The sequence below is a fragment of the Tinamus guttatus genome, unplaced genomic scaffold (assembly GCF_059628265.1).
Source record: "Tinamus guttatus ecotype Peru unplaced genomic scaffold, ASM5962826v1 Tinamus_guttatus_pri_ptg000076l, whole genome shotgun sequence".
Taxonomy (NCBI): domain Eukaryota; kingdom Metazoa; phylum Chordata; class Aves; order Tinamiformes; family Tinamidae; genus Tinamus; species Tinamus guttatus.
Window position 1 is genome coordinate 214855 of NW_028288610.1, and position 24732 is coordinate 239586.

Below are 24732 nucleotides of genomic sequence, written 5' to 3' on the forward strand. Positions count from 1 at the left end.
AAAAGTGATGTTTAGCAGAATTAGTAAACATAGCAACATGGCGGTGACCCCATATGGCGAATTTCTTAGGGAGTTTCTTCACCTTCTCCTTAGAAAGGGGCAAGGATTTTGAGGAAGCCATAGTCTGGAGTCACTCTGAATGCTCCTCGAGGACGGGACAAAAGCTGTACAGAAAACACAGCAAACACCAGGATGTGCACATGCCGCCAGCAGCCGCTCCATGGTTCCGTGCGAGGACTGGGAAAAGTATTTTAGCAACTTTAAATATCCGTGAGAGAGGCAAGAGCGTTAACAAACAGCAGCCTACCTTGGGGCTGAGGATATCTCCTGCCATCCAACAACATCCTTCATCACTGAGATCTTTAACCCTCAATTTTCATTTAAGATTAGGTAAAACTAACACCAAAACACCATTGCAACTTGTGCACCACTGCACCTTTCAGCCCAATGCCGGTTCACTTTCTTTAAAGATATTCTTCCCCAAAGCTGACACTTCATATTTCCATTAACTACCCCCACAGAAGAGTTCACTTACTTACTTAAGACACAAAGAATCACACTTTGACCAAACTTTATATAATCAATATATTATAGCAGATTATTTATACATCTTACAGTCTACAAAATTGTTTGCACTTTGAAATTATTTATACTTTATATATATAATATACTTATATAGCTCACCTCTAGCTGGGCAGGACCGCTGCTCTCTGCAGCACAGTTGGTAAGTAAGTGCAGCAAGGCTCGCACTTAGAAACCCCCTCAGAGATGCTGCCTGTAGCACCTGGCATCGACGGCCCCATCCATGCCCTCCATGGCACAAGGGGAGTCTCTAGGCCCATCCTCTGCTCTCTCCTCTCTGCACTTGCATCGGGAATGCCCCGTCAGGCTCGCGCGCCGCTACGTGCTCAGTTAGCTCTACAAAGCTTCTGTCCGGCGCAGGATAACAGTTTTTCCTGTTTTAGGTGCAAATCAAGGTTGGTTCAAAGCTCTTCCATTTCTACAGTGGCAGAACCCCAAACTGGAGCAAAGGAGAGGCAGAGAGAGGCGGCTGGCCCGTTCCCTGACCTTCTACACCCTCTAACTTCAAAGCAAGACCTAGGGTAAACCTGTCCTAACAGCATCAGAGAGCCGAAACACCCTCACTGGTCTCCTTGCAGACTTCAGCCAAGATGCCCGAAGTGCATCTCCTCCCTCCGGGAAGACAATGTGGCACTGAAGCCAGGCTGCCTGCCTTGACGCCCCCCAAAAAAATACTAGTTTAAGTAAGTTCTTAAAAATAGACTTGAAAATAAAAAACAAAACAACACCTAAGACGACCCAAACTTCTGGCTCTTAGACTCTTTCTCTCCCCCTCCAAAACCATCTTTCTAGCAAGTTCTTTTGGCGTTTGGTACCACTAACAAATCAATGCTAAATAAGTCCATTAAACCATGACAAGCGACAACGCGAGTTCAAGTGGGTCTGGGTGAAGACAGTTTGCTTACTGTTATAGTAATTGTATACTGGCTTGGCTATTGTAATCAGCCAAGTACTCAGAAATCCAAAAGAGTAAGTCAGTGCCTCACGTACTCCAGTGTGCGTTTTGCTCAAAGGCCAGAACAGTTAACTTGTTAGCTGACTTGCTTCAGGCATTTCTTAATTTATCTTAATTTGCGATGCCCTCTTCCTACCTGGATCTTTAATTTTAGATATTTCAGTATTTACAAGTCTATTGGAAAATTTTAAATCCACACAGAACTGAATCTGGATTTACTGCTGCTCTTCTGAATTCAATGCCAGCACGTCAGTGGTTGCACTCTTTTCCAATTCCAGGGCGTATGGGTTATACTCTTCTTCAAGCTTTTTTTTCCAGATTTTAACTACAGAATATTAGAATGAAAAAAAAAAGTTACAACATAATATCCAAGGAAAAACTTAAAATGAAAAGTCACACTGATTCTCTACTTCCTCCTCAAAGTAAGTGCTGAGGAAAGTTGACACAGATAGAAAGACCTATCAATCACGTGCAACATTAGACTGAGAATGGGTAACCAATGAGGTCCTTTGGTCCAACTTCCTTGTCAAGCAAGGCCTCCTACTCAAGGAACTTTTTGATGGAGGAGCTGTCTTTCAAAAACTAAAAATATTCCAAAACTTCCAAAAAAATTAAGTTGTCCAGTATCGGTGATACCTGTTTGGTGACTGCATTAGCAGCACTTGGAAGTATGTGCTCCTGAAAGTGCAAAGCCCTTACATAACATGAACACTTTTGGACAGGAAGATGCATTTCAAACAAGCTTCAGTACAAAACTTAACTCCAACATAATGCTCAAATGTGTAGTTCTAGAAGAATACTTAGATTTTTTTTTTTTTTTTTAAGGAAATAATGAGGAGTTGCTCTGAAGCCTCCTCAGGAAAAGCAGTGTGTGGCACTTGCCATCAGGGGATTTGAGAAAACAATTTTCTCTTAAGAGTTTCTTGGCAAAGAGCTGACCACAGATGTATAAAATTAGGAAGAAAATAAGCAAACAAAATCACAGAAAAGTAGAGTTCTTCCTTTACTAACTACATACATGCCAAGTGCCATTTGTTTCAGCGAAAATGGTGCATTAGAAGAGAACTTGGATGTGAAATAAAAATTGAAACAAAAGTAAGTCAGTAAATACTCACTATAATTTGGAACATCCTCATCAGATTCTCTGGGAGATGCTTTACTGGTTTCTGATGAGCCGTTTTTTCCATACTCAGTGGTTGAGATGCTGGAGGCTTTTTCACTTAGTCCTTCAGCTTCTTCCTCTAAAGCTGCTACCATATCTTTATAGGCTTTCCTGGCCTCTGTGGTCAGCTGTACCATTCTGTGAAAATGGTCCTATAGAGATGTAAAACACTAGTTGAAATCCAATCATAGAGTAAGTTTTAACATCACCATGAAAATCTATTCCTTATGCAGAGCATTTACATTTACGGATACAAGTGAGCAACAGAGAAAGCCTCATGGTAAATGATGTAACTGAAACCCAAAGCATGTTTTTAAATAAGAGTGAAAGGAAAATGTGCCTCGGGATATGTTGCTGCAGCATCATAAATGAGAAAATGAGAAAATTTTACAACTCAGGTAGCTTTGTTCACGCAAGTGTGTGCTGCTACATTTGAAACAGTTTTCTAATTAGTACATCCCTTTTCAAGATGAGCTCATTATCCTGAAGTTTCATTCAAACAGGTAATCAGCTAACCAGAAGAGGGTGATCTTTAAAATTATCTTCCTTATTCACTTTGGCCTTAGCATCCATGGGCTACCAGAATGCTAGAACTCCACACGAGGCAAGTATTTATAGATATTAAAAACAAACTAAGCATTTACAAAAACACCACTTCTCTTTGACGGAAAATTTCAGGAAAGAGCTCTAGATGGAGACTGAGCCAGGAAGAGGAGGCCAAACTGCTTATTTGAACAGTACTGAGCAACTGCACATTTTGAACCAAGTTTTTTTACAAGCTCATGATGTGCATTCTACAGCTTGTGTGCTAAAGCAAAACAACCCAAACGCAAGGTCATAATTTAAACAGTATTCTTTTCAACCAGTATAAAGTAAAGCTGAAGGAAAACATGAACATACATGTCTGCAACCCACCTGAGCCCCATCATAGCTGAAAATCCCCACCACGCTCACAGGCACTGCTTTATTCACGCAGCGGCCCAGGGCCTTGCGGTTCAGCGCGAAGACAAAGGGGATGTTTTGTTCACAGGCACAGTCGATGATGTTGTGCAGAGTCTCATCCAGCCCACCTGGAGCAGACCACAAAATGAGCAAAAAGACAGACACACACTATCAAGCTGATCACAACTGCAAGGCAGTACTCTCAAAAGACTACAAAAATGAGATTACAAGGGCCCTGAAAGATTTGTGAGGCCATTTTTAAGATTTATAAAAACAAATACACGGAGCTCAGAAAAAGATCTGACAATCTCCTTTTCTAAAAGAGAATACTACTCCATATTTTGTTCATATCTACGTAAGAGACAACAGGATTTACTGTTGTAAATTTTAACACTGTTCACTGTCAGAGCATTGCAAACCTAGGCAGAGAAACAAGTCTGGTATAAAATAGTCCTGCATGCTAAGAAATTACTTAAAAGTTAGCAGAAAGCACTGACAAGAGTTACTAAAGCCAACTGTAAACAAAATATCAGCGATCACCTATTGCCAGACCTACGTCCTCCCCGAAGCGGCTGGCGATGCCCCTGGCAGCCGCCGTGTCCTCCCCGCGGTGCCAGCACCGGCGGCTGCGCAGCCGCGCTGCGGGGCAGGGGGCATGGAGCCCCACTCCCAACAGCTCCCCACACGAGAGGGAAGGGCCCTCCACAGGGCTGGGTTCCACAGGCTGCTCCGGATAAGGCCCTCCGGTAACAAGGGTGCTGCCGCAGTGTTACCGTCTGCTCGTTTACATTGCTTCTACTAAGCAAACCCAGGTGACATTAAGCAAGCATTACCCTTTGACTGAATCTTTTCACAGTTAGGAGAGATGATGACACACTTCAGCTTTTTCAGCCGCAAGTATTTCAAAACTTCTCTGAGCCCCATCACAAGCCGGCGTTTTATCTTGGCCTTTACTGGGTCTTTCTGATACAAGCGATCTTGGAAACGAACCAGTTCTTTCAAGAGATCCGTCACACAGCTATCAACCTCTTTACTAAGTACCTGGCTGCAATAACTGTGAGAAAAAAAATCAATTAAATGTTAAAAACTCTGAAATTACAAATATATATATATATATTTTGCCTCTATTCCCACTCCAAACATACTTGCTATGTACAAGAAAATGGAAATTCAAATTTTTTCAGTGACAGAGAAATTGCAGAAAGGTTTGTTACTTATAATACATGGCTCATATTAACCCTCTCCTCTCCCTCCCATAACCACATCCTAATCTCCCCCCATGCACAACCCTTCCCTCCACTTCCCCCCCACCTTTTTTTAATATTCAAGCAGTTTTCTGGGGACATTCCTGATCTATTCAAATCAAAGTAAGGCAAACAAACCAAGACATCGTTTCTATAAATACACAGCTACTTGCAATAAAGATGGCAAATCTGAATCAATTCTCCCTTCACAGATTTGTATTTTTTCTCTTCTGTTACATGTCACTTACCTGCGAGCGTGAGACCACACCTCGTGGTTTTCATAAAGAAAGGATAAAAAACAGATCCGTTATCTTACCATTTCTTGGGAAACATTCGGGTTCCAAATTAACTTTTCCCCAAGTGTATCTTCTACACAAATCAGTTGTTCAGTACAAATTAAAAGGTAACTCAACTGCACAAAATCACCAGACATGTGTCAAAGTAGTAAATTCACATTAGGTTGTGAAGACAAAGTCCAACATCCACCCAGGATATAAAGGAGAAGCAAATATTTCAGAATTTCACTTCACTTTCAGGAGTGCCTTATTAACTATTTGAAATTTGTTTCATTAAGTCTCAGAGACAAATCTACTAAAATACTGAAAACTACTGAAGACTAATCTAAGGATATGCGATATTCTAAACTTTGATGAATATTTTACAATCTACAAAAGCCAGGGTTGAGTCCCCCAGTACCTACTTAATCCAAACAGGGCCTTTAGCAAAATACTGTTGCACAGATGCAAATTAAGTAATGTTTAATGCAATTAAAAGTTAAATTAGAGCTAACACATAGCGAGAAAAGAATGGCTATATCAAAGCATTTACTGTGAACATGAACTGCAGAAAAGGTCAGTGGTGTCTTTGCAGGAGGAAAATCAAAAAGTTAAAGCATTGCTTAAACAAATAACTGTTATGAAATGTCAGGACTGCTATGCAGGATCTCTGACCTCTTCAAACATAGCAGTGAATATGTTTTTCTTTTTATAGGAAAATACGTGTACGTTAGTTCTGTTTTTAGAAATTTAAGTGTTTGTACAAAGTAACTCATAAATCTTCCTTTTATTTCTCTGCCTAGCCGTAGCATGAAAATTTCATCTGATTAGTCTCATTCTTTGCAATTTTGTCATATGGCTTGGCAGGTTAGAACCAAAGAATACACTAAGATAATTACAGTTTTCTAGTCTTTTGTCTTGAATTTTATACTGAGCTTCCATTTACTTAACACCAGGTATTTACACATGAAGAGAAGCTCCTTTTCCTTCTATAGCCTCTAAGAAATGTCTTGTCTTCAAAGAACTCGTATTTGTAAGTAAGGAAGCATTACAACAACATAACTAGATTTAACCTCTACTTCCATGTGCCAATTTACAGAAAAACAGGAACCAGAATTTAGAAGCTTAAGTTGCACAGAATCCAACTAAGTTGGAAGGCAACTTCGTTATCTTGTGGCACTGCAGAAAAAGAGAGAGCAGTAAAAATCAAAACTTACTCTCTAAATCTCCTACTGTGGATTTTTGGAAGATTGGAGTTCAGCTGTTTTGAAGCTGTAGAGCTTTCTGTAGAATCCTTGATTCCTGGACCCTCCAGACACCCTCCAGCGTCATTCTGAGCCACAGCAACTTGCGTGGCAGGAACAGCTACCATGGGTAAGTAAAAGATATCTCAATTAAATGACAGAAAACTTGGGAATAATACTGAGAAAATCCACAGAATATTGGCTTTGATGTGTTCTAGACTCCCAATAAGCCCACACTGTATCTTGGAAAATTCTAAAGTTCCAGTTTACATTTAGCAGTATTTTGGTCTACATTTTAGAAGGCAGCTCATTGCTCACTCCCACTGTATTATAGCTTTCTCTTCAAAAAGTACCTGTTTGGCTATCCTGTGGAAGTGTTTCATCTTCAGTAGTATTTTCTGCAGTCTGACAAATCTTATCTCCATCTTTTGGCACTGCTGTCTGTTCTAACAGGTGCTGCTGTTTTCGCTGTTCCCTTTCTTTTAAAATAATCTAAAAAAAAAAAAATCAATTCAATGTCACACTGAGAACAAAGCAATTTCTCTCTCCAGGCACTTACATACAGACCATACATAATGAAATTTTTGCACTGTCATTCAAAGTTTACAATTTATTTTTGTAATTTAATCACAAATCACAGTTCCTTAAAATATCATCCCAGAGACAGTACATTCCCTAGAAATACATCAAAAAAAAAATTTCCTGACTACCAGTGCCCAGAGGGAGAAGATCTTTTCTAGCCTTCAACTACAGGAGCCAAGATAATGTTAAAGCAAAAAACTGCTTTAGTGCAGAGAAGCAGATGAAAGGGTTTCTCTCTTTACCCTTCCTCTTCAGACTGCCAATTTGTAGCAGATCAGCCAAGTACTCAAGCACATAGGTACATATATAAGTAGGCACAGTCCTTTATCACATACATTACAGTTTGCTTAACTAAGGCTTTACTCTTTCCCACTTACTCCCTTGTACAAAAGCCAGCCTCAGTCTGCACTGAATCGATTGAAGAAAAGGAAAAAAAATACAAAAGAGAGTTAATCTTTATAGCAGAAGGAAGGAGAGTAGGACATTTGCTGGACCAGAATGATAGTGTAGGTAAAGTAATTATCAATCTCTCGAAAGCCATCTTCCTTCTCTGCCTTTTTAACTGGCTAAGAAGCTCTTACGGCGTACACAGCTGCTGGTTCAGCTCATCTGCCCAAACCTTGCAAGGCACCACACCACAGAATATAACCACAAAGGTAAATTTGCCCATCTGCATTTACCAAAGAACACAAAACAAAAATAAGCTTCATAAGCTGCGAGGAATACAGATGTTATATACCTTTCCTTTCTCAAACTTACTTTGCAGAATTCACGGCGTGAAGATAGAATAGACAAAATGCACAAACCCTCAGAATTTGTTACAGTTTATGTTGCTCAATCCTCAAATTCAGCACAGAATGACCATTAAATCACCTTCGCTAGGTTTGTAAGAGTAATTCTAGACCCAAACTGATCTAGTGATGGAGTGTTACCACTAGGGAAAGAAAACTGCTAGATATGAAATCAATGGTACCTCAAAATCCTCTGCATAGAAGACGTGACAGGAAGAAGCATGAATAGGCAAGGAGGTAGAGATCAGAGAAACCTTCAGGTTCATCTAACATTAGTTGCTGGAGAATCAGCTGACGTTCTGGCTTGGAAGAGCACAGATACATTACGTACTACCTCCCTTTTTCCATTCTCCCAAGCCCTGCAAACAAGCACATCTCATCCAAACCTAAGCAGGTTTCTTTGGCTGTCCCCCTATACCAACAATTTGAACACACTTTTGTATTGGCTGTCCTGGAGCTGCCAAGTGACTTAAGTGAGCAAATACATACTGAGCAGAATTGTTAAGCCTTTGGGTAAGACTCCTCCTCTTCCTTCTATTTTTTTTTAAACAAGCTGAAGTTGAATTTATAGACAAGTGAAAGTCAAGATGGAGATCCTGATACTAACAGGTACAGACAGACTCAGAGAAGATTACTAAAATTACATTAGCCTTTTTATGCTAGGTCTGGTAAAAACAGGAGCACCTTTTTAAGAGCGGTTGGCCTCTTTGCTTTAGGGACTTCCCTCTGCTTTCCCTTCTTTACCAAAGGGGCGCTGGAATCCAAAGGGTTATGAGGCATCTTTCCTTGGTTTGATCGGTGATTTTTTGTTGCTGCAGCAGGTTCTTTAGAAAGCAGTGGTATGGCACCACCAACTGAAACAAAAGAAAATCTGCATGAGACAACTGTAACACACCTAAACCAAAACTGGAGTTTAAGTTCAATAACTGAGTTAGGACAAGTATAAACACCGTAGTTTTGTGTTGTGCTTAGAGTGTTCATAAGCAATCCTGTACCATTAAATAGAATTCTTTATTGAAGATAATCTTTGTTCCCTTCCAAGTTCATGACGAATTAGTGCCTCTACCAGTAGCATACTACAGGAATCATGAGCTCTACCCCTCAATATCAAAAGCAGTATCTGGCAAAACACTTTGTAGTGTACCTTGGCAGAAGTAGCCTTGTGCACTGTGGTAAACATTCAGGAATCTCCATTTTCCACTGCATCTATTAGTGCCATTTCCTCTACTACAATCAGATTCTGCTCCGTGTTGAGATACACACTGAGTTCCAGCACTAGAGATTTTTGACTTAATTGCTACAAATAATCTGAAACATTAACTCCTACCATTTGTTTCATTTCCTTAAAGTTGGGTGACATCATTTGCAGATGAGTAATGAGCAGTGTAAAGCTCTTGCTAAATCTTATTTGCTTATCAACAAAGTTCTTAGAAGTTAGATCTATTTTACTTGCATTTTACACAGGGCTTAAGACACTGAAGCTTTAATGACTGGCCAAGACACTGAACTTGGAACTTCCAAGCCCTTATCTGACATCCTAACAACCAGGATCCATTTTCATCTCACTCTCTATAAGAATTAAGCTTTCAAGAGGGTGCTCTTTGTCAAAGGTCTGCTACCTGCAACGTAAGTGAAGTTACATCAGCAATTAATTGAACAGGATGACGTAAGAGAGGAACAAGACTGACTCATCCCCCCAGAAAACACGCAAGTGCCCTGGCAGTTTGTCTTAAGCCATCTTCACTTAGTGCTTCTGAAGTATTTATATGTTGATCCTCCAATAACACGTGTGGTAGAAACAGGCTACTTCTTAAAACTGCTACAGTGCAACTTAGTTCTATTTTAGTTCACTGAAAGAAATATATTGAGAGCACTGCCACAGCTGTCATGAAGGATATGACCACAGGTTGCTAAAGAGAAGAATCATAACTGAACTGGATCTGAAGCCATACAGAAGTATATATCTCTTAAGCACCCTGCATTTCTCTCACTATGTATATCACTTGTTCACTTCAAATTCACACAGCTCTTGTGTTCCTGAACTTGATGGCTTCTACAGTTTATGTCACCATGCATGACTGATGCTTTCCAAAATTCAATCTCAATTCATATAACTAGTGCTCTAAGCTGCTGTTCTATCCATACATTATTTACTAAATGAAGTGCTAGGTGGAAGGAAGTAACTTCATCTGCAGTCACATTCCTTACCTTTCCAGTCCACTTTTTTACCTTTCTGAATATGCAGGTCAGCACAATGTCATTTCATAAGCCAAACTTACATTTAGGTATACATGGATTTTAATGTGTGCACTGAATATTATAAAATATAAAGCTGAGATAACAACTACCTTACAATTCCAGGATGTCAACATGACACATCAATTCCTCTTGTCCAGCACTTCCAGATTTGAGCAACTTAATATTAGAAACCAGATATTTTGACCCATAAACTTCTATTCCCCAGTCATTTTGCCAATATATGCACTGCATAATTTTAAATACTGGATGCTGGCACCTCTGCAGCTCTAAACTTGACTGACTCCAATTTAAAAAAAAATGCATTTTTTTTTATTTGCAGAAAAAAAAGAATGATAAGAAAAAAAGCATCTTACAAATTCCTTCAGCCAAGGCAAGTCTCACTGATGCTCAGTATTTTCTGCTTTTTCCTTAAAAACTCAGACAACTATTAAACTAAAGATTGTGTATTGAATGTTTCTGTGATTAGCTTTTTTCCAGACTACCAAAATAGGAAGTAAAGTTTTGTTATTAAAATCTAGCAAATATCATGTTTCATTTCGAAAATGGATTCTACCAACACAGCCAAGACTAAGTTTTGAATTCTAATACAAAAGACACTCGAGCTACTTACTCAAGATATTTGCTCAAGCTATTTGCACAAAGTTTGACAGATCCAATCCACCAAAAAAATAAACTGGAATTTTGTCAAACTGCAGTTGTTTCAGTGCTTTCAGCCACCACAGAATTCATCTTCCGGTTTGGGCTGTGTCTCCTGTAACCCCCGTGTCTGCAAAGGTGCTTTTTGTCTGAAGTTACAGCTGTAGGGGCCTTCAGCAAACGGGAACTTAAAAAGATATTTGTTACTGACACAGCAAAATGAGATTTTCAGTTTTGCTAGCACAACTATTCGCTAGACTGCACAATCTAAATCACGGAAATGATCCGGGTAAAAACAGATCCTTTTTTTGCAGGTTCACACTGCAGCAGAAGCACATTCATTTAACACATGTTGAAAACCTCTAAAACCATACATGTTTTCCTCGTGGGTTAACTTTCAGTCACCTCTCAAATTTAAGAGAGGAGTCATTGTGCTGAAGAACTTTCTATCCTTCAGTTCTTCATGCCTTTTTTAAACTTGGTTTTCTTCTCTATCATGTTAACCAGGCTTCATGCTGCGTATTCAGAGATCATCCCATGTAAGAAACTGGGCTAGAGGTAAGGTTTGAACACTTAAAAGCAATGCTTTTAGTAAGAAAGGAGATTTAAACATAGCCAATACCTGAAAGCACCACAGGTTTAGAAGACTGTTTTGACTTCCCCGTTTGCTGTTTCTGCTCCAAGACTGCCAACATGCCACCCAAGTCCAACTGCACAGGAACTTGACTCTTCTTACCACTGCTCTTGCTTGCTTCCTAACAAGTTCAGTACATATTAGGAACATCCTCAATTTCAGAATGTAAAAGACTATTTCACAAGATATATAATATATTCTTAGTATCTTTGTTAAGAATTTATTCTATTTTCAACTTAATTAAAATAAAAGTATTTTGATATTTATATATACTTAAATTTAATGCAAATAATAAAAAAAACAGCAACAAATTATTTGAATTGCTTTTGGGAAAAAAATGGCTACTGGGAAAAAGCATAAGAATGTCAAGTCTTTCTTAAAAACAGCTGCTTCATGTCAGGCTCTTACTCTGACCCAGCTGCCACTTATCTTGGAAAAAGTAAAGAAGTCTTAATAGAATTGCAGAGTTGTGTTAAAACTACAGAAGAATCTTGGGGACTCTGTAAATCTTCCAGGGCACATGATTGTGATACATACGTATTTGCTTTCGTGTCTTTTTAAAAAGAGAGGTCATTAGATCTTCATTTAAGCACCACCTCCTGGTAAAACTAATAGTAACCTCCCTGTTTGCTTTGAAGGAAAGGTTAAAGTAAGTTTCTCATGCTTGGTATCGCATTCAATGATTCAGATTATAATGGTGTCAAATTTCAGGCTAGGAGTTAAGACAAGAACATTCATGTTATTAGAAATGCAGTCTCACAAAGACTAAGAAGGGGTAACCTACTACAGCAGAATGTGCTAAGGAAATGACTCACAGACGTTGTACTCTTAGAAGCCCTGCAGCTTTCTTGCAGCTTCTGTCACAATGCAGTTAAGGGATGTGACTTCCTCCTGAGCCCAGGACCTCACCTTGCATCAGTGCTGTGCAACCACCTAGTCATCCACATGGAACTACATACTCACCTCTCCCTTATGAGCAACCTCAGTGTTGCTCCATTTCTTCCTCCTTTCCCCCAAGCTAAGCGGAACTTCTTATCTAAATGAGAGCCAACCTAGTGGCCACTTAAGTGATTGCCAACTCTAAAGACAATCAGTTGGGACTTACATCATGGTCAGGTAAGACAGATGAAACAATAATTCCTGATACCTGAAACATGCATATATTAATGGAAAGCTAATATTCTTTCTCGAAAACAGCAATGCTGAAATTGGGACCTAACAGTTACTACCACTGAGTGCTCACAAACAAGAGGAATTTGTCACTTTGTGGAGAGGAATTTTAGGAATTTGTCCTATTTTGTGACAAAGTAGGCATACAGCCAGACTTAAGTCTTACATTTAAATACGTTAGTGTCCTTTGCTATTCTGGGTTGCCAACTTCTTTTTAAACACGAATTTAGTTTACCTGCATTTTCTTTTTTTCTAATGCAACAGATGTAGTTTGCTTCCCAGATATTCCATCAACTCTGGGTATTCCATCCAGCTTGGAAGAACGACTATCACAGGACTCTTCAGGAAGATCACCCTTTGAAATTCAGGGACAAGAAGGAAGAGAAAATATTTAAAGACATACATAAAACGAGAAAGAAAAGACACATCTGAATTCAGACATAATTAGTCAGGCTATTTACAGTAAAGGGGGTGTAAAGCTACGATTTAGATCTGAAATAGTGAGAAACAAGATTCTTCTACAAATACATCTGCTTACTGAGCACTGTACTGATTAGTGAACTCAGGTTTTTCTTCCTTTCCTCATACTGCGGTGGAAAAAACAAACAAACAAACAAACAGCAAGCAGCTTGCTCTTCAAATATTTATTGCAGAACGGTGTGTCTTAATGATAGCAGGTCTGTATGATAGATGTACATTTCAAGAAGCTTACAAAGCTAAAAAGTGCAGGTCTGCCCTACACTTTCTTTTATAGAAAAGCTGGTTTGAGCAATCAGTTTATCTTTTCCTGCTCATTCCTCCCCGCCAATGCAATTTATTGCTCCAAACAAAGCAAGGGCACTTTTTTTTTTAATTATTTTTAAACCACTAATGCTCACAGTGAAAAATAACATTCATATGAGAAAAAAAAAAAAGAACAAAGAAAAAAGCTTGGATTCTCTTGGATAACTCTTCGGTGGAGTTTTTTTTTTCCCCTCTGTTTAAACATGCACAGCTTTAGGTTAGTTTTAATGTAACAGCTTGCATTTGGGATGGATTCAATGATTCAGTGTCAGATTCAAGGTCTTGTACATTTTGACATTGAAATGTTACACTGTTCAGATACCGTGGAAACATAATTATATACACAATGTAATTATGAAATGCAAAATTAAACCAAAACATTACCTGTAGGAAGACAAACCACAGAAAAAGACTTCATTTCACCTAACTTCAGGTGCCAACAGCGCAGGAGCCTACATATGAGTCAGCTGTTCAGAGCTCAGGAGGCAGCTCACAGACCAAACCAGCACCTCCTTCGGGATGGGGTGGGAAAAGACCACCCTGCCTAGCTCCTCACTGTCCACTGAGTACCTATGGTGACTGGCATGGGCACAGTCCCACACCACCAGCACCGACATTAGCCAGATGAATTCCACTTTTTAGTTTCATTTAAAACTTGCAATGAATATTCAAATAAAACTCTAAAATTACTTACTTCAGACTGCTTTCTAACAGCAGGAGAAAATGATGACATCTGAGATCCCACTCTGTTTTTCCTATCAGAAGCAGCTGCTAGATCAGGAAATTCTTCAGCATCCTAAATAAACAAAAGATACTTTCTATAAGCACTAGCAAGTTCAAGTCTCTAAAACTGAGGTTTCCTATGTTTAAATGTTTTGCTCCCTGCTCTTTGTCAAACACTTATCTTGTTTTATACAACAAAAATTAATGAAGCTGAGTCTGCCATCAACTGTAATCAGGTCTACAGGGATTGAGGCACCTATGAGTCAGCAGCAGCATCTGATTCAGGGGTGAAAGAGTTACTGAAAAATGCTTCCAACAGCAGCTTGTTACTGCTGTCAGCTAATGCAAATAACTAGACTTATATGGCTCCTAAAGGAGTGTTTTTCAGACCATTTAAAAGCCCTGTAAACCACTTCCCCTGTTTCTGCAGAATAGTCTCCAGCTGCGCAATCTTGCCTTAAACATGGGAGCAGTGAAGAACCAAAGAGCAGGCAAAAGGGTCGTAACTCAGTTATGGAGTTCTCTGTATTCCACAGTATTTTCATATACTCAGTCAAGCGACTCTGTACACTTGGATATATGAGTCAATTCTGCTCACAGTGGAGACACTGCCCAAATGATGGATTTGCTAAACCAGACGCACAGGAGCTTGCTGCGCACTGGCCACCTGGTGGCAGCTCGCCACCTCAGCAAGCAGTTCTGTTTAGCCCTCAGGGTTCTTGAGTGTTTCTCCCTGTGCTTCTTAGCTGTGATACAATACCACGGAACATACCAACGCTTCTTGTGGAGCCCAAAATCTGCACTTAATTACGCTGCACTAATCAAGTCCCCTATAAAAGCAGACAACATCAGAGCAGTCATATCTTAGCTCAATATCCTGCTTTGGAAAGAAGCTTTTAAGTCTACCAAAAGAAAAATTCAAGAAAGGAAAAATTAATTTACAAACATACCCTTCCACCTTAGGGACTTCTTGAACCAGAGGTACTACCTACATGTAAAAAGCACTCAGGGGAAAAAAAAATCAACTTGCTCAATCACTTTTCGAATTCACATAAATTTCCATTATTTGCAACAAAAAGTAAGATGGAGCACTGGAACAGGCTGCCCAGAGAGCTTGTGGAATCTCCTTCTCTGGAGATCTTCCAAACCCGCTTGGACGCAGTCCTGTGCCACGTGCTCTAGGTGTCCCTGCGTGTGCAGGGGGGTTGGACTAGATGATCTCTAGAGGTCCCTTCCAACCCTAAGCATTCTATGATTCTGTGATTCTATGATTCTATCTAGCACTTAGTGTGATAAAACACCTCCTTTTATTTGTTCTCATTACCTGGAACAACCAGAGGACATCAAACAAGTTTACAAGAAAAATAACTTACTTTTACTTTCTTGTCACTTCTGATTCTTAGTCATCTATTTTACAGAATGCCAAGCCCTGGTTTATTCAGCCTTTCCTGATACTGAAAGTGTTTCACACCTTTGATCATTCCTGGAACATTCCCTCTGTCTTTTTCAGTGTATCCATACATACATAATTTCAAGGAGTGGGGAACAGACAAGAAAACAGAACCCACACTTCAGTTAGATCAGGCACGTCCCAGATTTTTATCGGGTCGTAATATCTCCCACTTTCTTTTCTACTTTTCTAGTAATTCCTAACACTGTCTGCCCGTCTGATCAGTGCTATCAATACTGACCTAATTATCAATAGCAACTTCAGAACCTCTTTCCTGAAGGCAAATATCTAGTTCAGAGCTGTCACTGCGTACATACAGTCAGGATTATCCTGCCTCACATACATCACTTCACGCTCTGTAGCAGGTTCTATAAATCGAGGTTTTTAAAAAAACTAGCAAGCAATATAACTTATTGCTCTGGTAAAGTTCTGCACATAGCAGAGGACACAACCTTGGGCACAGGATCGCATCCAGACATCTTTTGAGTATCCTGCCAAGGAAGGAGACACCACATGCAGCTTTGCATCGTCACCAGACTTGCTGGGGGTGCACCCTGCCCCTCCACTCAGGCCCCTGATGAGTAACTTGAACAGAACTGGACCAAGCATCAACCCCAGGAGACACTGCTAGCTATAGGCCTCCAACCAGACTTTGCACCACTGGCCACAACCTTTCAGCCAGTTCTCAATGCACCTTGCTGTCTGCTTACCAATCCTCTCTTCCTCAGCTTCCCCACGAGGATATTTTGGGAGACGGTGTCAGTAGCCTTGCTGAGATCAAGGCAGACAACATCCACGGCTCCCCCATCGTCCACCCAGCCAGTTATCACAGGTTATGAGAGACCAGGAGACCTAACCACAGACCACACAGCAATTCTCCAGTGTGGGAGACTCTAAAGCATTCAGGATACTGATACACAGAAGTATCAAAATGCTAGTACACATACTGTGACTAAATTGAGTAGAAAAAAACCCTGCAAATAGTGACTAAAATGCTCCAATCAGAGATGAAAACAATCAGTAACAACTACACTTCATAAAACTCCTGCCACATTTAAAGCTTATTAGCACCACATTTTTTAAAACCATGGCATCAGTGTGGTACCCAGAACACAAAATTACTTTTTTTCAGAAACTGTTAACATCCAGACACTTAAGATAAATCACTCCAAATTTGTTCTCGAGTCTTTTCTGTCTGTTGATTTCCATGTGCCCCTACTGATCTCCTGTCTGCTCACTGAGTCCTTGGTAAATCAAAAGGATTGTCTCTTCTTTACCTCTAAATTCTGACAAAGTTCTGATAACACATCTTAACTGGAACAGCCCCTCTACAAAAAGAATTGAGTTTGAATATGCAGAAAGTTGGGTAAACATTTGGCCTTCCGTTTCATATGCTGTGCCTGAAAGAATAATAAATACAATCACAATCGCCACCACCTTTCTACTGTACCTCAATCCTTGGTGGTTCCTGCACTGCAGCAGTTTCAGTTTGAGGTTTTTCTACTTCAGGCGATGATTTAGGTTTCTTTTTCTTTTTCTTCTTTTTTTTCTTCTTTTCTGATCCTTCTTCAGGCTCAGTTTCACTAGCATCATTTCTGGTTTCTGACTGTAGACAAAAGATCATAAGGAGTGACAGCATAAATTTATTTATTTCAATATGAAAATAAAAGTAAAAGCAAATTCAAACTAAACACAAGTGACCCAACTCACACAACTAAAGCCTATCTTAGTTAACTTATGCTAGGACACTAAGTAGAAAGGAGAATTCAAGATCTATCATAAATTCACGGCTAATGCAAGAACCCTTGAACTGAAGAAGACTGCACAGTTATCAGAGCACATCTACACTATTAGGATTTCCCATAATAAGAGTACATTTCCATGTTTCCTGTCTGGTTCTGAAAATTTGAAAAAATTTGAAAAAAAAGTCCAGCTTAAACATAATATATTCGAATCACCCATTTTGAAAGTTAGTGTTGCTGCAGCTGCATTGTCTTGTTACTCTTTTTCACTACACAAAGTTCTAATGTATACAAGGTAATTTTAGATAGTTCTTAAAAGCTACCATGGAGGTGGGCTCTGCGTACAGAGCATATGGAATCTAGCAAAAATGGTAATAAATCATGTCAAGAGACACCATTACACAGTAGCAGAAATGAGTTTAGAGTAGACAATTCTCAAGTACCTTTGCCTGACTATCCTGCTTCCCTTTGCTTCTGGAAAGACCTTCAGATGCTGGTGACGATACAATTTTCTTCGGGGGCTGGGAAAGAACCATGGCCCAAGACACATGCGGCTGAGCAGAACCATCTGCAGATGTTTGAGGAAGTGCTGTTGCATAAAAAGTCATATCCAAAGATGTCAAAAAAAATACTTCTCAGAGATTCAGAAGCAAAGGATCAGTAAGAAATGAATAAAGTACCATCAAGGATAGTAGAGAGCCATGTTCTTTCCTCGCAAGGAGTGAAATAAGATGCTTACTGGCACGTTTAATTTCTCCAGACTTTTTTTTAGAATATAAGCTTAGATGTTTTCATATGTGCTTTAGTGTGCAAGAGCTTTATTCACACTACCATTCAGACATGTTGGTATTTTTAATGAATACTTGTAAATATTCTTAGCACACAACAAATACTGAGCAAAATCTAAGTTCCCTAAGAATGAGAGAAACCTTACTGAGAAAACAAACACTGCAGCTATTTTATTTTATGAAATAAGAACTCAGGAGGACTGCACTTGGGGGAAAAAATACCAGATGACATCAAAACTTCTGGAAAAAAAAATCTTATAATTAGTAGGCTTTTCAATGTACTTAAGCAGATCAGCCTGTCATTTTTGAATCCTTATAGCAGTCGGAGGGAAGATAAACACTGAACTGTCCAGACTGGTGCAGTTCGGTGCATGCACAAAAGTACATGGACTGGCATGTAGATAGCTTCAGTGCATAACGCATTTGATGGCTCCAGGATGAGTCTTGCTGACAATTCACACAATTTTGGACTTGGGTAACTCAATTACATTTAAATATTTACTCAAAACTAGCTACTTGATATTTTTGTGGCTATTAAAAACAAAAAAAAAAACAAGCAAACACCTCTACATCCTCACAGCCACAACTCAGGTAAGCAAAAACAAGCAGGACATTTCAGCACATACATGGAATATCACAGTACTCCATTGCAATCTTCTCTTTTTAACAATCTTGATAAAAATAACATGCCACAGAATAAAAACACATACCTACCAAACCTTCAGCTATTTAAAGCAAATCTACCCAGAATGACCAAATACTTACCTTGCTTATTCCTGAAAAAAATCTGAAAAAGACTCAACCGACTTTCAGTAAATCAATAGGCATTACCCTCTCTCCTCATAATCAATGCAGGAGGCAACTGCAGCAGCATTAGCCCTTGAGCACCAATTAGACCACTGAGAAAAATAGGACAATCAAAGTTCTGATTTGTTAATGAAATCTACAAGTAAGAGTGAGCCATAAGGGACTATCTCATTTGAAAGAAACTGATGAAGCTTTGTATTACTTAAAATTGGTCGAATTAAAATGGTGCACACTGCATAGCACATGATCAACTTGCATATTAATGAAAATACAAGAAAATTTGAATTTATTCCAATACTTGTTTCCAATATATTTTGCCATTGCTCTTGAAGACTAAATTTATATAACTGCTCATTTGAATTCTTTTCATCATTATCTGTTAGCATTTCAAAAAAAAAGTTATATTAAAAAATTTTAAAATGTTTTGAATTATAAAACCTATTCACATTGCCCTGGTATTGCAAAGAAAGAGTTACACTCAGCTTGATTTGGTAAAAGGACCCCAAATAAGGGTTGGGGCTGTTTTCTATTTTATTTTTTTCTGTAACGAGCTTATTCCTTAATTCTTTTGTTATTCATCAACAGCTCTCCCAAAACTTTTATTTTTCCAAATTAATAACAGACAAATAGTTCAAATACAGGGAAATAATTTATGTCTGTTGTACTTACCTCTACCATCAAATGAAGACGGGACTAAGCTGGCTACTGTTTCATATAAAATTTTTGATGGAGCTTTGCTTTCCACAGGAATATCTTCCTATAAAACAGATGGTTATATATCATAAAAAAATAGGAATATAAGCAGTGCCCTAAGTTGACTGAAATACATATTCATAAAAAAATCCATATACAGACCGAGGTGTAGGGAATTTTATAACCCTTTTTGCTGTTGTTGTTCTGCTTACTGGGACTATTTGGACCCTGTAACATTCTAAAATGCAAGTAGATGACTGCTTACTGCTATACAAGCGAGATGATGCCTGCTTATATTTCACAGCAGCACTCAAACTACAAATCTAAGAACAAACAAGAAAGCTTTAACTTTTTGAAAACATTAAAAACAAGTCCATCATCAAATTCAAACTAGCAATGAAAAGGAGAATGGCAGTGTCAGCAAAAAGGTACTTTTTTCCATCACCAACATTTCCACTGAATGGCAAGACTGGAAAAAATATGTTATCTTTAAACATATTTGAAAGCTCTGATACAGCTGACATGCTGCTGAACGGATTAGTACTGTACTTAGTAACAACTAGGGAAACAAGGAAATCAACAAGAAGAATTAAGCTAGGCTTAGTATGTCTTAACTGCATCCCCTCCCCTCTTTCAGAAACTCACTTTCTTACTTTCATCCTTTATCCTCTAGCAAACAGCAATTAAGATCAATATCACAGACACAAAAATCTTTTTTTTTTTTGATTCTGTTAAGATTGTTGGATAAATGGCTGTTTACATATTACTTCCACAAGGAATACACATCAAAAAGCCCTCAAGAAACCTCGAGGAATATATGTGCTCTGTACAGGCAAACTGGAAGTCTAAGCCTCAGCAGTACCTGTCTATACTCTTAACAGCATAGGGCTTTCTGCTATCTACCGCCAGTGTAGTCAGGGACAGAACAGTGAGAAAAAGAAGGAATGGAAAGCACTGGCACCACCATCAGCAGAAAGAAATGTAATACCTTGGGATAGGAAGCTTCCTCATGAGATGCTTAAACAGGCATTAAATTACCACAGAGAACACATAAATAACTTCTTGAACTTTATACAAGTTTTGTCTTTATGAGCTTCATACCATGAAAACATCAGCTAACCTCTGTGTTGAACAAAGGAGACGTCTGCATTTTCAGTGGTTGACTAAGGCACATCGTGTTATTTTCTGCTGAATAAACTGACACATTTCTACACTGTACATCCACTTCACTGCTTCCCAAACACTGTGATTTGGAGAAATCCAAAACAGGAGCTTCAAAGGCAGATTCAGGAAGACTCTCCGACTTTGGAGTTTGTGTTATCTTCCTGTTTGTAGCTCTACTGAACCTGTCTGAATAAAGTACAGAAAGTCAAAGCAACACAACTTGTCTGTGATCAATTCTATTGCATGTCTTACAGCACCCCACTACATAACCACAGTAACATAAGAACTATGGCTATTCTGCCTTCCTACGAAAAAAGACAAAAAAGAAAACATAGCTATTACAAATAAGATGCATAAACAACACTGAATCCACAGAAATTGCAATATCAGGTGTTGGTTATTATATTCTTTGTTATCAGTCAGAAAGAGACTTCTCCTTAACTATTACATATTGAGGAACATGGTCACAAAATGGAGGCTATAGCACAATCAATTTTGCATCTGCTCTCTATATTTGCAACCAAACAACACATTTGTACCTGGTTTCAAGGGATATCTGCTGCATGCAGAGGTCTGGAAAGATGTCTTGTTCACAATTCTGCCAGAGGAGCCATCTCCATCATGCCTTTTCTTGACTGATTTTTTCTCACCCTCTTTAGACCTCCTCTGCTGCAAATACTTGTGACATATTTAGTTGATTTTATTTGTGCTTTGTCAAACCATCAAAATTGCCCTAGTATAACTCGAGTTACAGTTAACTAACTGCACCTGGAGTTTGAACTTTAAGTTAATACACCATAAACAATCAGTACACTACAACCATCAATAACTAATGAAAAACAGAAGAGACAGTTAGTTATCCTGAAATGGGCACACACTTAAAATCACACCAGACCAGAGAATCACAGAATCACAGTCTGGCTGAGGTTGGAAGGGACCTCTGGAGATCACCTAGTCCAACCCCCCTGCTCCATCAGGGACACCCAGAGCACGTGGCACAGGGTGGCATCCAGGCAGGTTTGAAGATCTCCAGAGAAGGAGACTCCACAACCTCTCTGGGCAGCCTGTTCCAGGGCTCTGTCACCCTCACAGGAAAGAAGTTCTTCCTCATGTGGAGATGGAACTTCCTGTGCTTCAATTTGTACCCATTACCCCTTGTCCTGTCACCGGCCACCCCTGGGAAGAGTTTGGCCATCCTCTTTACATTCTCTCCTCAGGTATTTGTCCATATGATGACCTGTATCACTAATCAGATGCTTAGCTGATTACAGCCATTGGGTCTCTCTAACTCAGCTTACTGGGGTTGGCACAGGGTCTGAAAAAGGCCCTGAATGAGGTAAAGTGCAGTCACAAATACATGTTCATTTTTTTTATCTCTATTCTACTCTGAGAAAGAAAATACCAGTTCTTCATTTTCCAAATATCCTGCGTGAAAAACCGTAATTGCTCAAATTATAGAATTCCAAAAACTTTGCTGAGATCTGCAGTTGAACGTATTAATACTACCACCCTTGTTAAATGTTACTTTTTTACTGCAAGAACAGAAAGTGAATATTCACTTCAAAAATGAACACAACATTTAGAACTACTGACTTAAAATAAGAATGTCTTAATTTTATTTTTTTGAAATAGTATATTTGCTTACCTTTGAAACATTTCTACTTTCTGGCCTGATCGGATATGTTTGTTCAGTAGATTCACTGATGCTTCCAGAATTGTTATAGTATGCTGAATTATTGGAATGATATTGTGAGCTTGCTGCTGGATACACATTTGAAACAACATCAGGCGTGTAAGAGCAGCTGGAGTATTCACTGAGCTTAGGATCTGCCAGGACTCTGCTATGTGAGTGACACAAGGAAAGACATGAGAAGCCACGGGACAAACCTTCATATACATTAGTCGTTGTATAGATAAACACTTCTGCATTACATTGACAAGCCCCCTTTCTGTGCAGGAATACGGACATTCTACTTATTTTGGTAGCCTTCTTCTTGCGAAACAAACCAAAGGCACATGCAATGACGTACATGCATTACATATTTGACTGGAAAAAAACAGAAATACTAAGTAGTAATAAAACCTGCCTTAAAATGCCTCAGTATCAAAGTAAGAGGACAGCACACTACAAGGTACAAGGCTGAAATACCATACAGAATTATAAAACTGCCAAAAGCAGAGCTGCACTTGGCCATCACAGTTTATGAAAATACAGCATGTCTGCAGCCTGCCTTTTTCTTTAAAAGTAAAAACTCAAAAGTTCTCTTCCAAATTTCTTCTATGCTTTCTGCAGAAAGCGTACACTGAGGTCCAAAACTGATTAACAAACAAGGAAACCTCTGAACTTGAAAAAGTCGCAACTAATTTTTATAAAAGAAATATAACACGTCTGAGCTAAAATGATAACCATGGTTCAACCCCAGCAAGGCAATACTGGTGCTGTCAGCTGGATTTTATTTTTTCCATGCTAAAGAATACCGTAGATCTGGCCATACTCGCCTCACTGACAAATTTAAACTACAAAGCAAAACGAGTTGAAAATACTGAAAATCCCTGTTGCATAAAATGGTTGAGGTACTAAGAAAGATTATGACAACTATGTTCTCTAAGGCTCTAACTGAATTTCTAAGGACACTGCAATAACTTTGCTGTAATTGCAAAATGAATCCATTGTTTAGTGTTCCACAGAACTATGGAACATGTCAAGGTTCTTACAAAACTTAGTTACTGCTTATCCTGTTATGTATACTTTATTTCTAGATTGCTGCAGAGTTTACAATATGTTTATAAATCTATGCTGAAGGCCTCTTTCTAGACCTCATAAGAAAAAGATTTAGGCCCCTCAAGACAGTTAATGAAATTCCTGTTGTGGCGAGGAGGCTTGGGAATAAGAGGGGAAGGAGATGTAGAAAAAAAGCCCACACGTTATTTAAATGCTTTACAGTAAGAGGAACTTTTTTGGCGGAATCTCACTCTTCCTTTTAAAAACACAGCCGTATTTACCACAGCGTTGTCATAACTGTTTTGTCATCCAAGGACGGAACTTAACTCCCTCCCAAATCCAAATGGCCAGATCGGCTGTTGAACAACAATACCACTTTCCCTTACTTGCTTTAATGCTGAGTAACAGCCCAGGCCCCTGTAAGCAAGAGGACCAGCAGGGACCAGATGGAGGCTCGAAAAGCAGAAACGCAAAAAACACCAAAATCCCGCATGAGCGCTTCTACCACCAGAACATTAACATATCACAGCTTCAACCGCACATTCAACGTGAGACACTGGAAAGATGAAAACACCCCCCGAAACGGGAGCGCGAAGGTCCCCATACTTATCCACGGGCGGCTCCTGAACGAAAGGGTAGCACGTCGTGAGGTAGCCGGGAAGGACGCAGGCGGCGGAGGGCTCTGGCCACGGCACCGGGGCGCGCTTGGGCACAAACGGCTGGACCTCTGCCGACAGCCTCATGCCCTAGGAAACACGAGCGCTTCAGTTCGGCTACGTGTGTCTCGAGGTCAGCGTTGTAAGTGAAAAATACTCACCCTAGCGGGCTTGGGAAAGGGTTAGTTCTTCTAACAAAACATGCAGAACTAGACAGAGTTCACAGAAATGATATGGAGGAAAAGGGAAAATTTGACTGCTCTGGAAAAGTGTTCTCCTCATTGCCCACCTTCAACATGAAACACCACAGAGCCCTGTCACGATAGCTGCAGGAGCCTGCCTGACGCAGCCGGCAGGGACCTCCAGAACAACAGTTGTCATTTTATACCATAACAGCATAAACAGAAACGTGCAGCTAACAGTGCTGTAAGACCAAGTCCTGGAAGCATTCAGAAAGGCTTTGTGCAGACCAGTTTGTGAGCCTGCGTGAAACGCACATTAAATTAGGCCCCCTTGTAACACTTCTGATGCACCACAGATCTATTCACACTCCTTTCCCGCTTGTTCTGAACTACCATCAGCTCGAAACGAGTAGCCTTCTAAGAGGGGCCATCGAAAGGATTCTCAAGATGCACAGGCTGCACCATTCGCTAAGCCCAGCACACACAGCGACCCATTTTTACATTTTACAGCATTTTTACCACGTTTCAGCGGCGCTGCTGCGCTAC

The 24732-nt window shown here is 39.5% G+C and overlaps 1 protein-coding gene across 1 annotated transcript; it reads right to left on the reverse strand.

The window, feature by feature from the left end:
• Positions 1–1747: 1747 nt before the first annotated feature.
• On the reverse strand, positions 1748–24091 carry SECISBP2 (SECIS binding protein 2). Its single transcript, XM_088519939.1, has 17 exons — positions 23955–24091; positions 22272–22464; positions 21166–21295; positions 20583–20812; positions 19439–19526; positions 17618–17763; positions 16883–17038; positions 13954–14055; positions 12712–12831; positions 11295–11427; positions 8462–8631; positions 6758–6896; positions 6378–6525; positions 4475–4695; positions 3615–3769; positions 2653–2851; positions 1748–1862 (listed from the first exon to the last, which is right to left on the reverse strand). Exons 1-17 carry the CDS (start codon positions 24089–24091, stop codon positions 1753–1755), a joined length of 2577 nt encoding a protein of 858 aa, XP_088376065.1. The 3' UTR covers positions 1748–1752.
• Between the last annotated feature and the right edge of the window lie 641 nt (positions 24092–24732).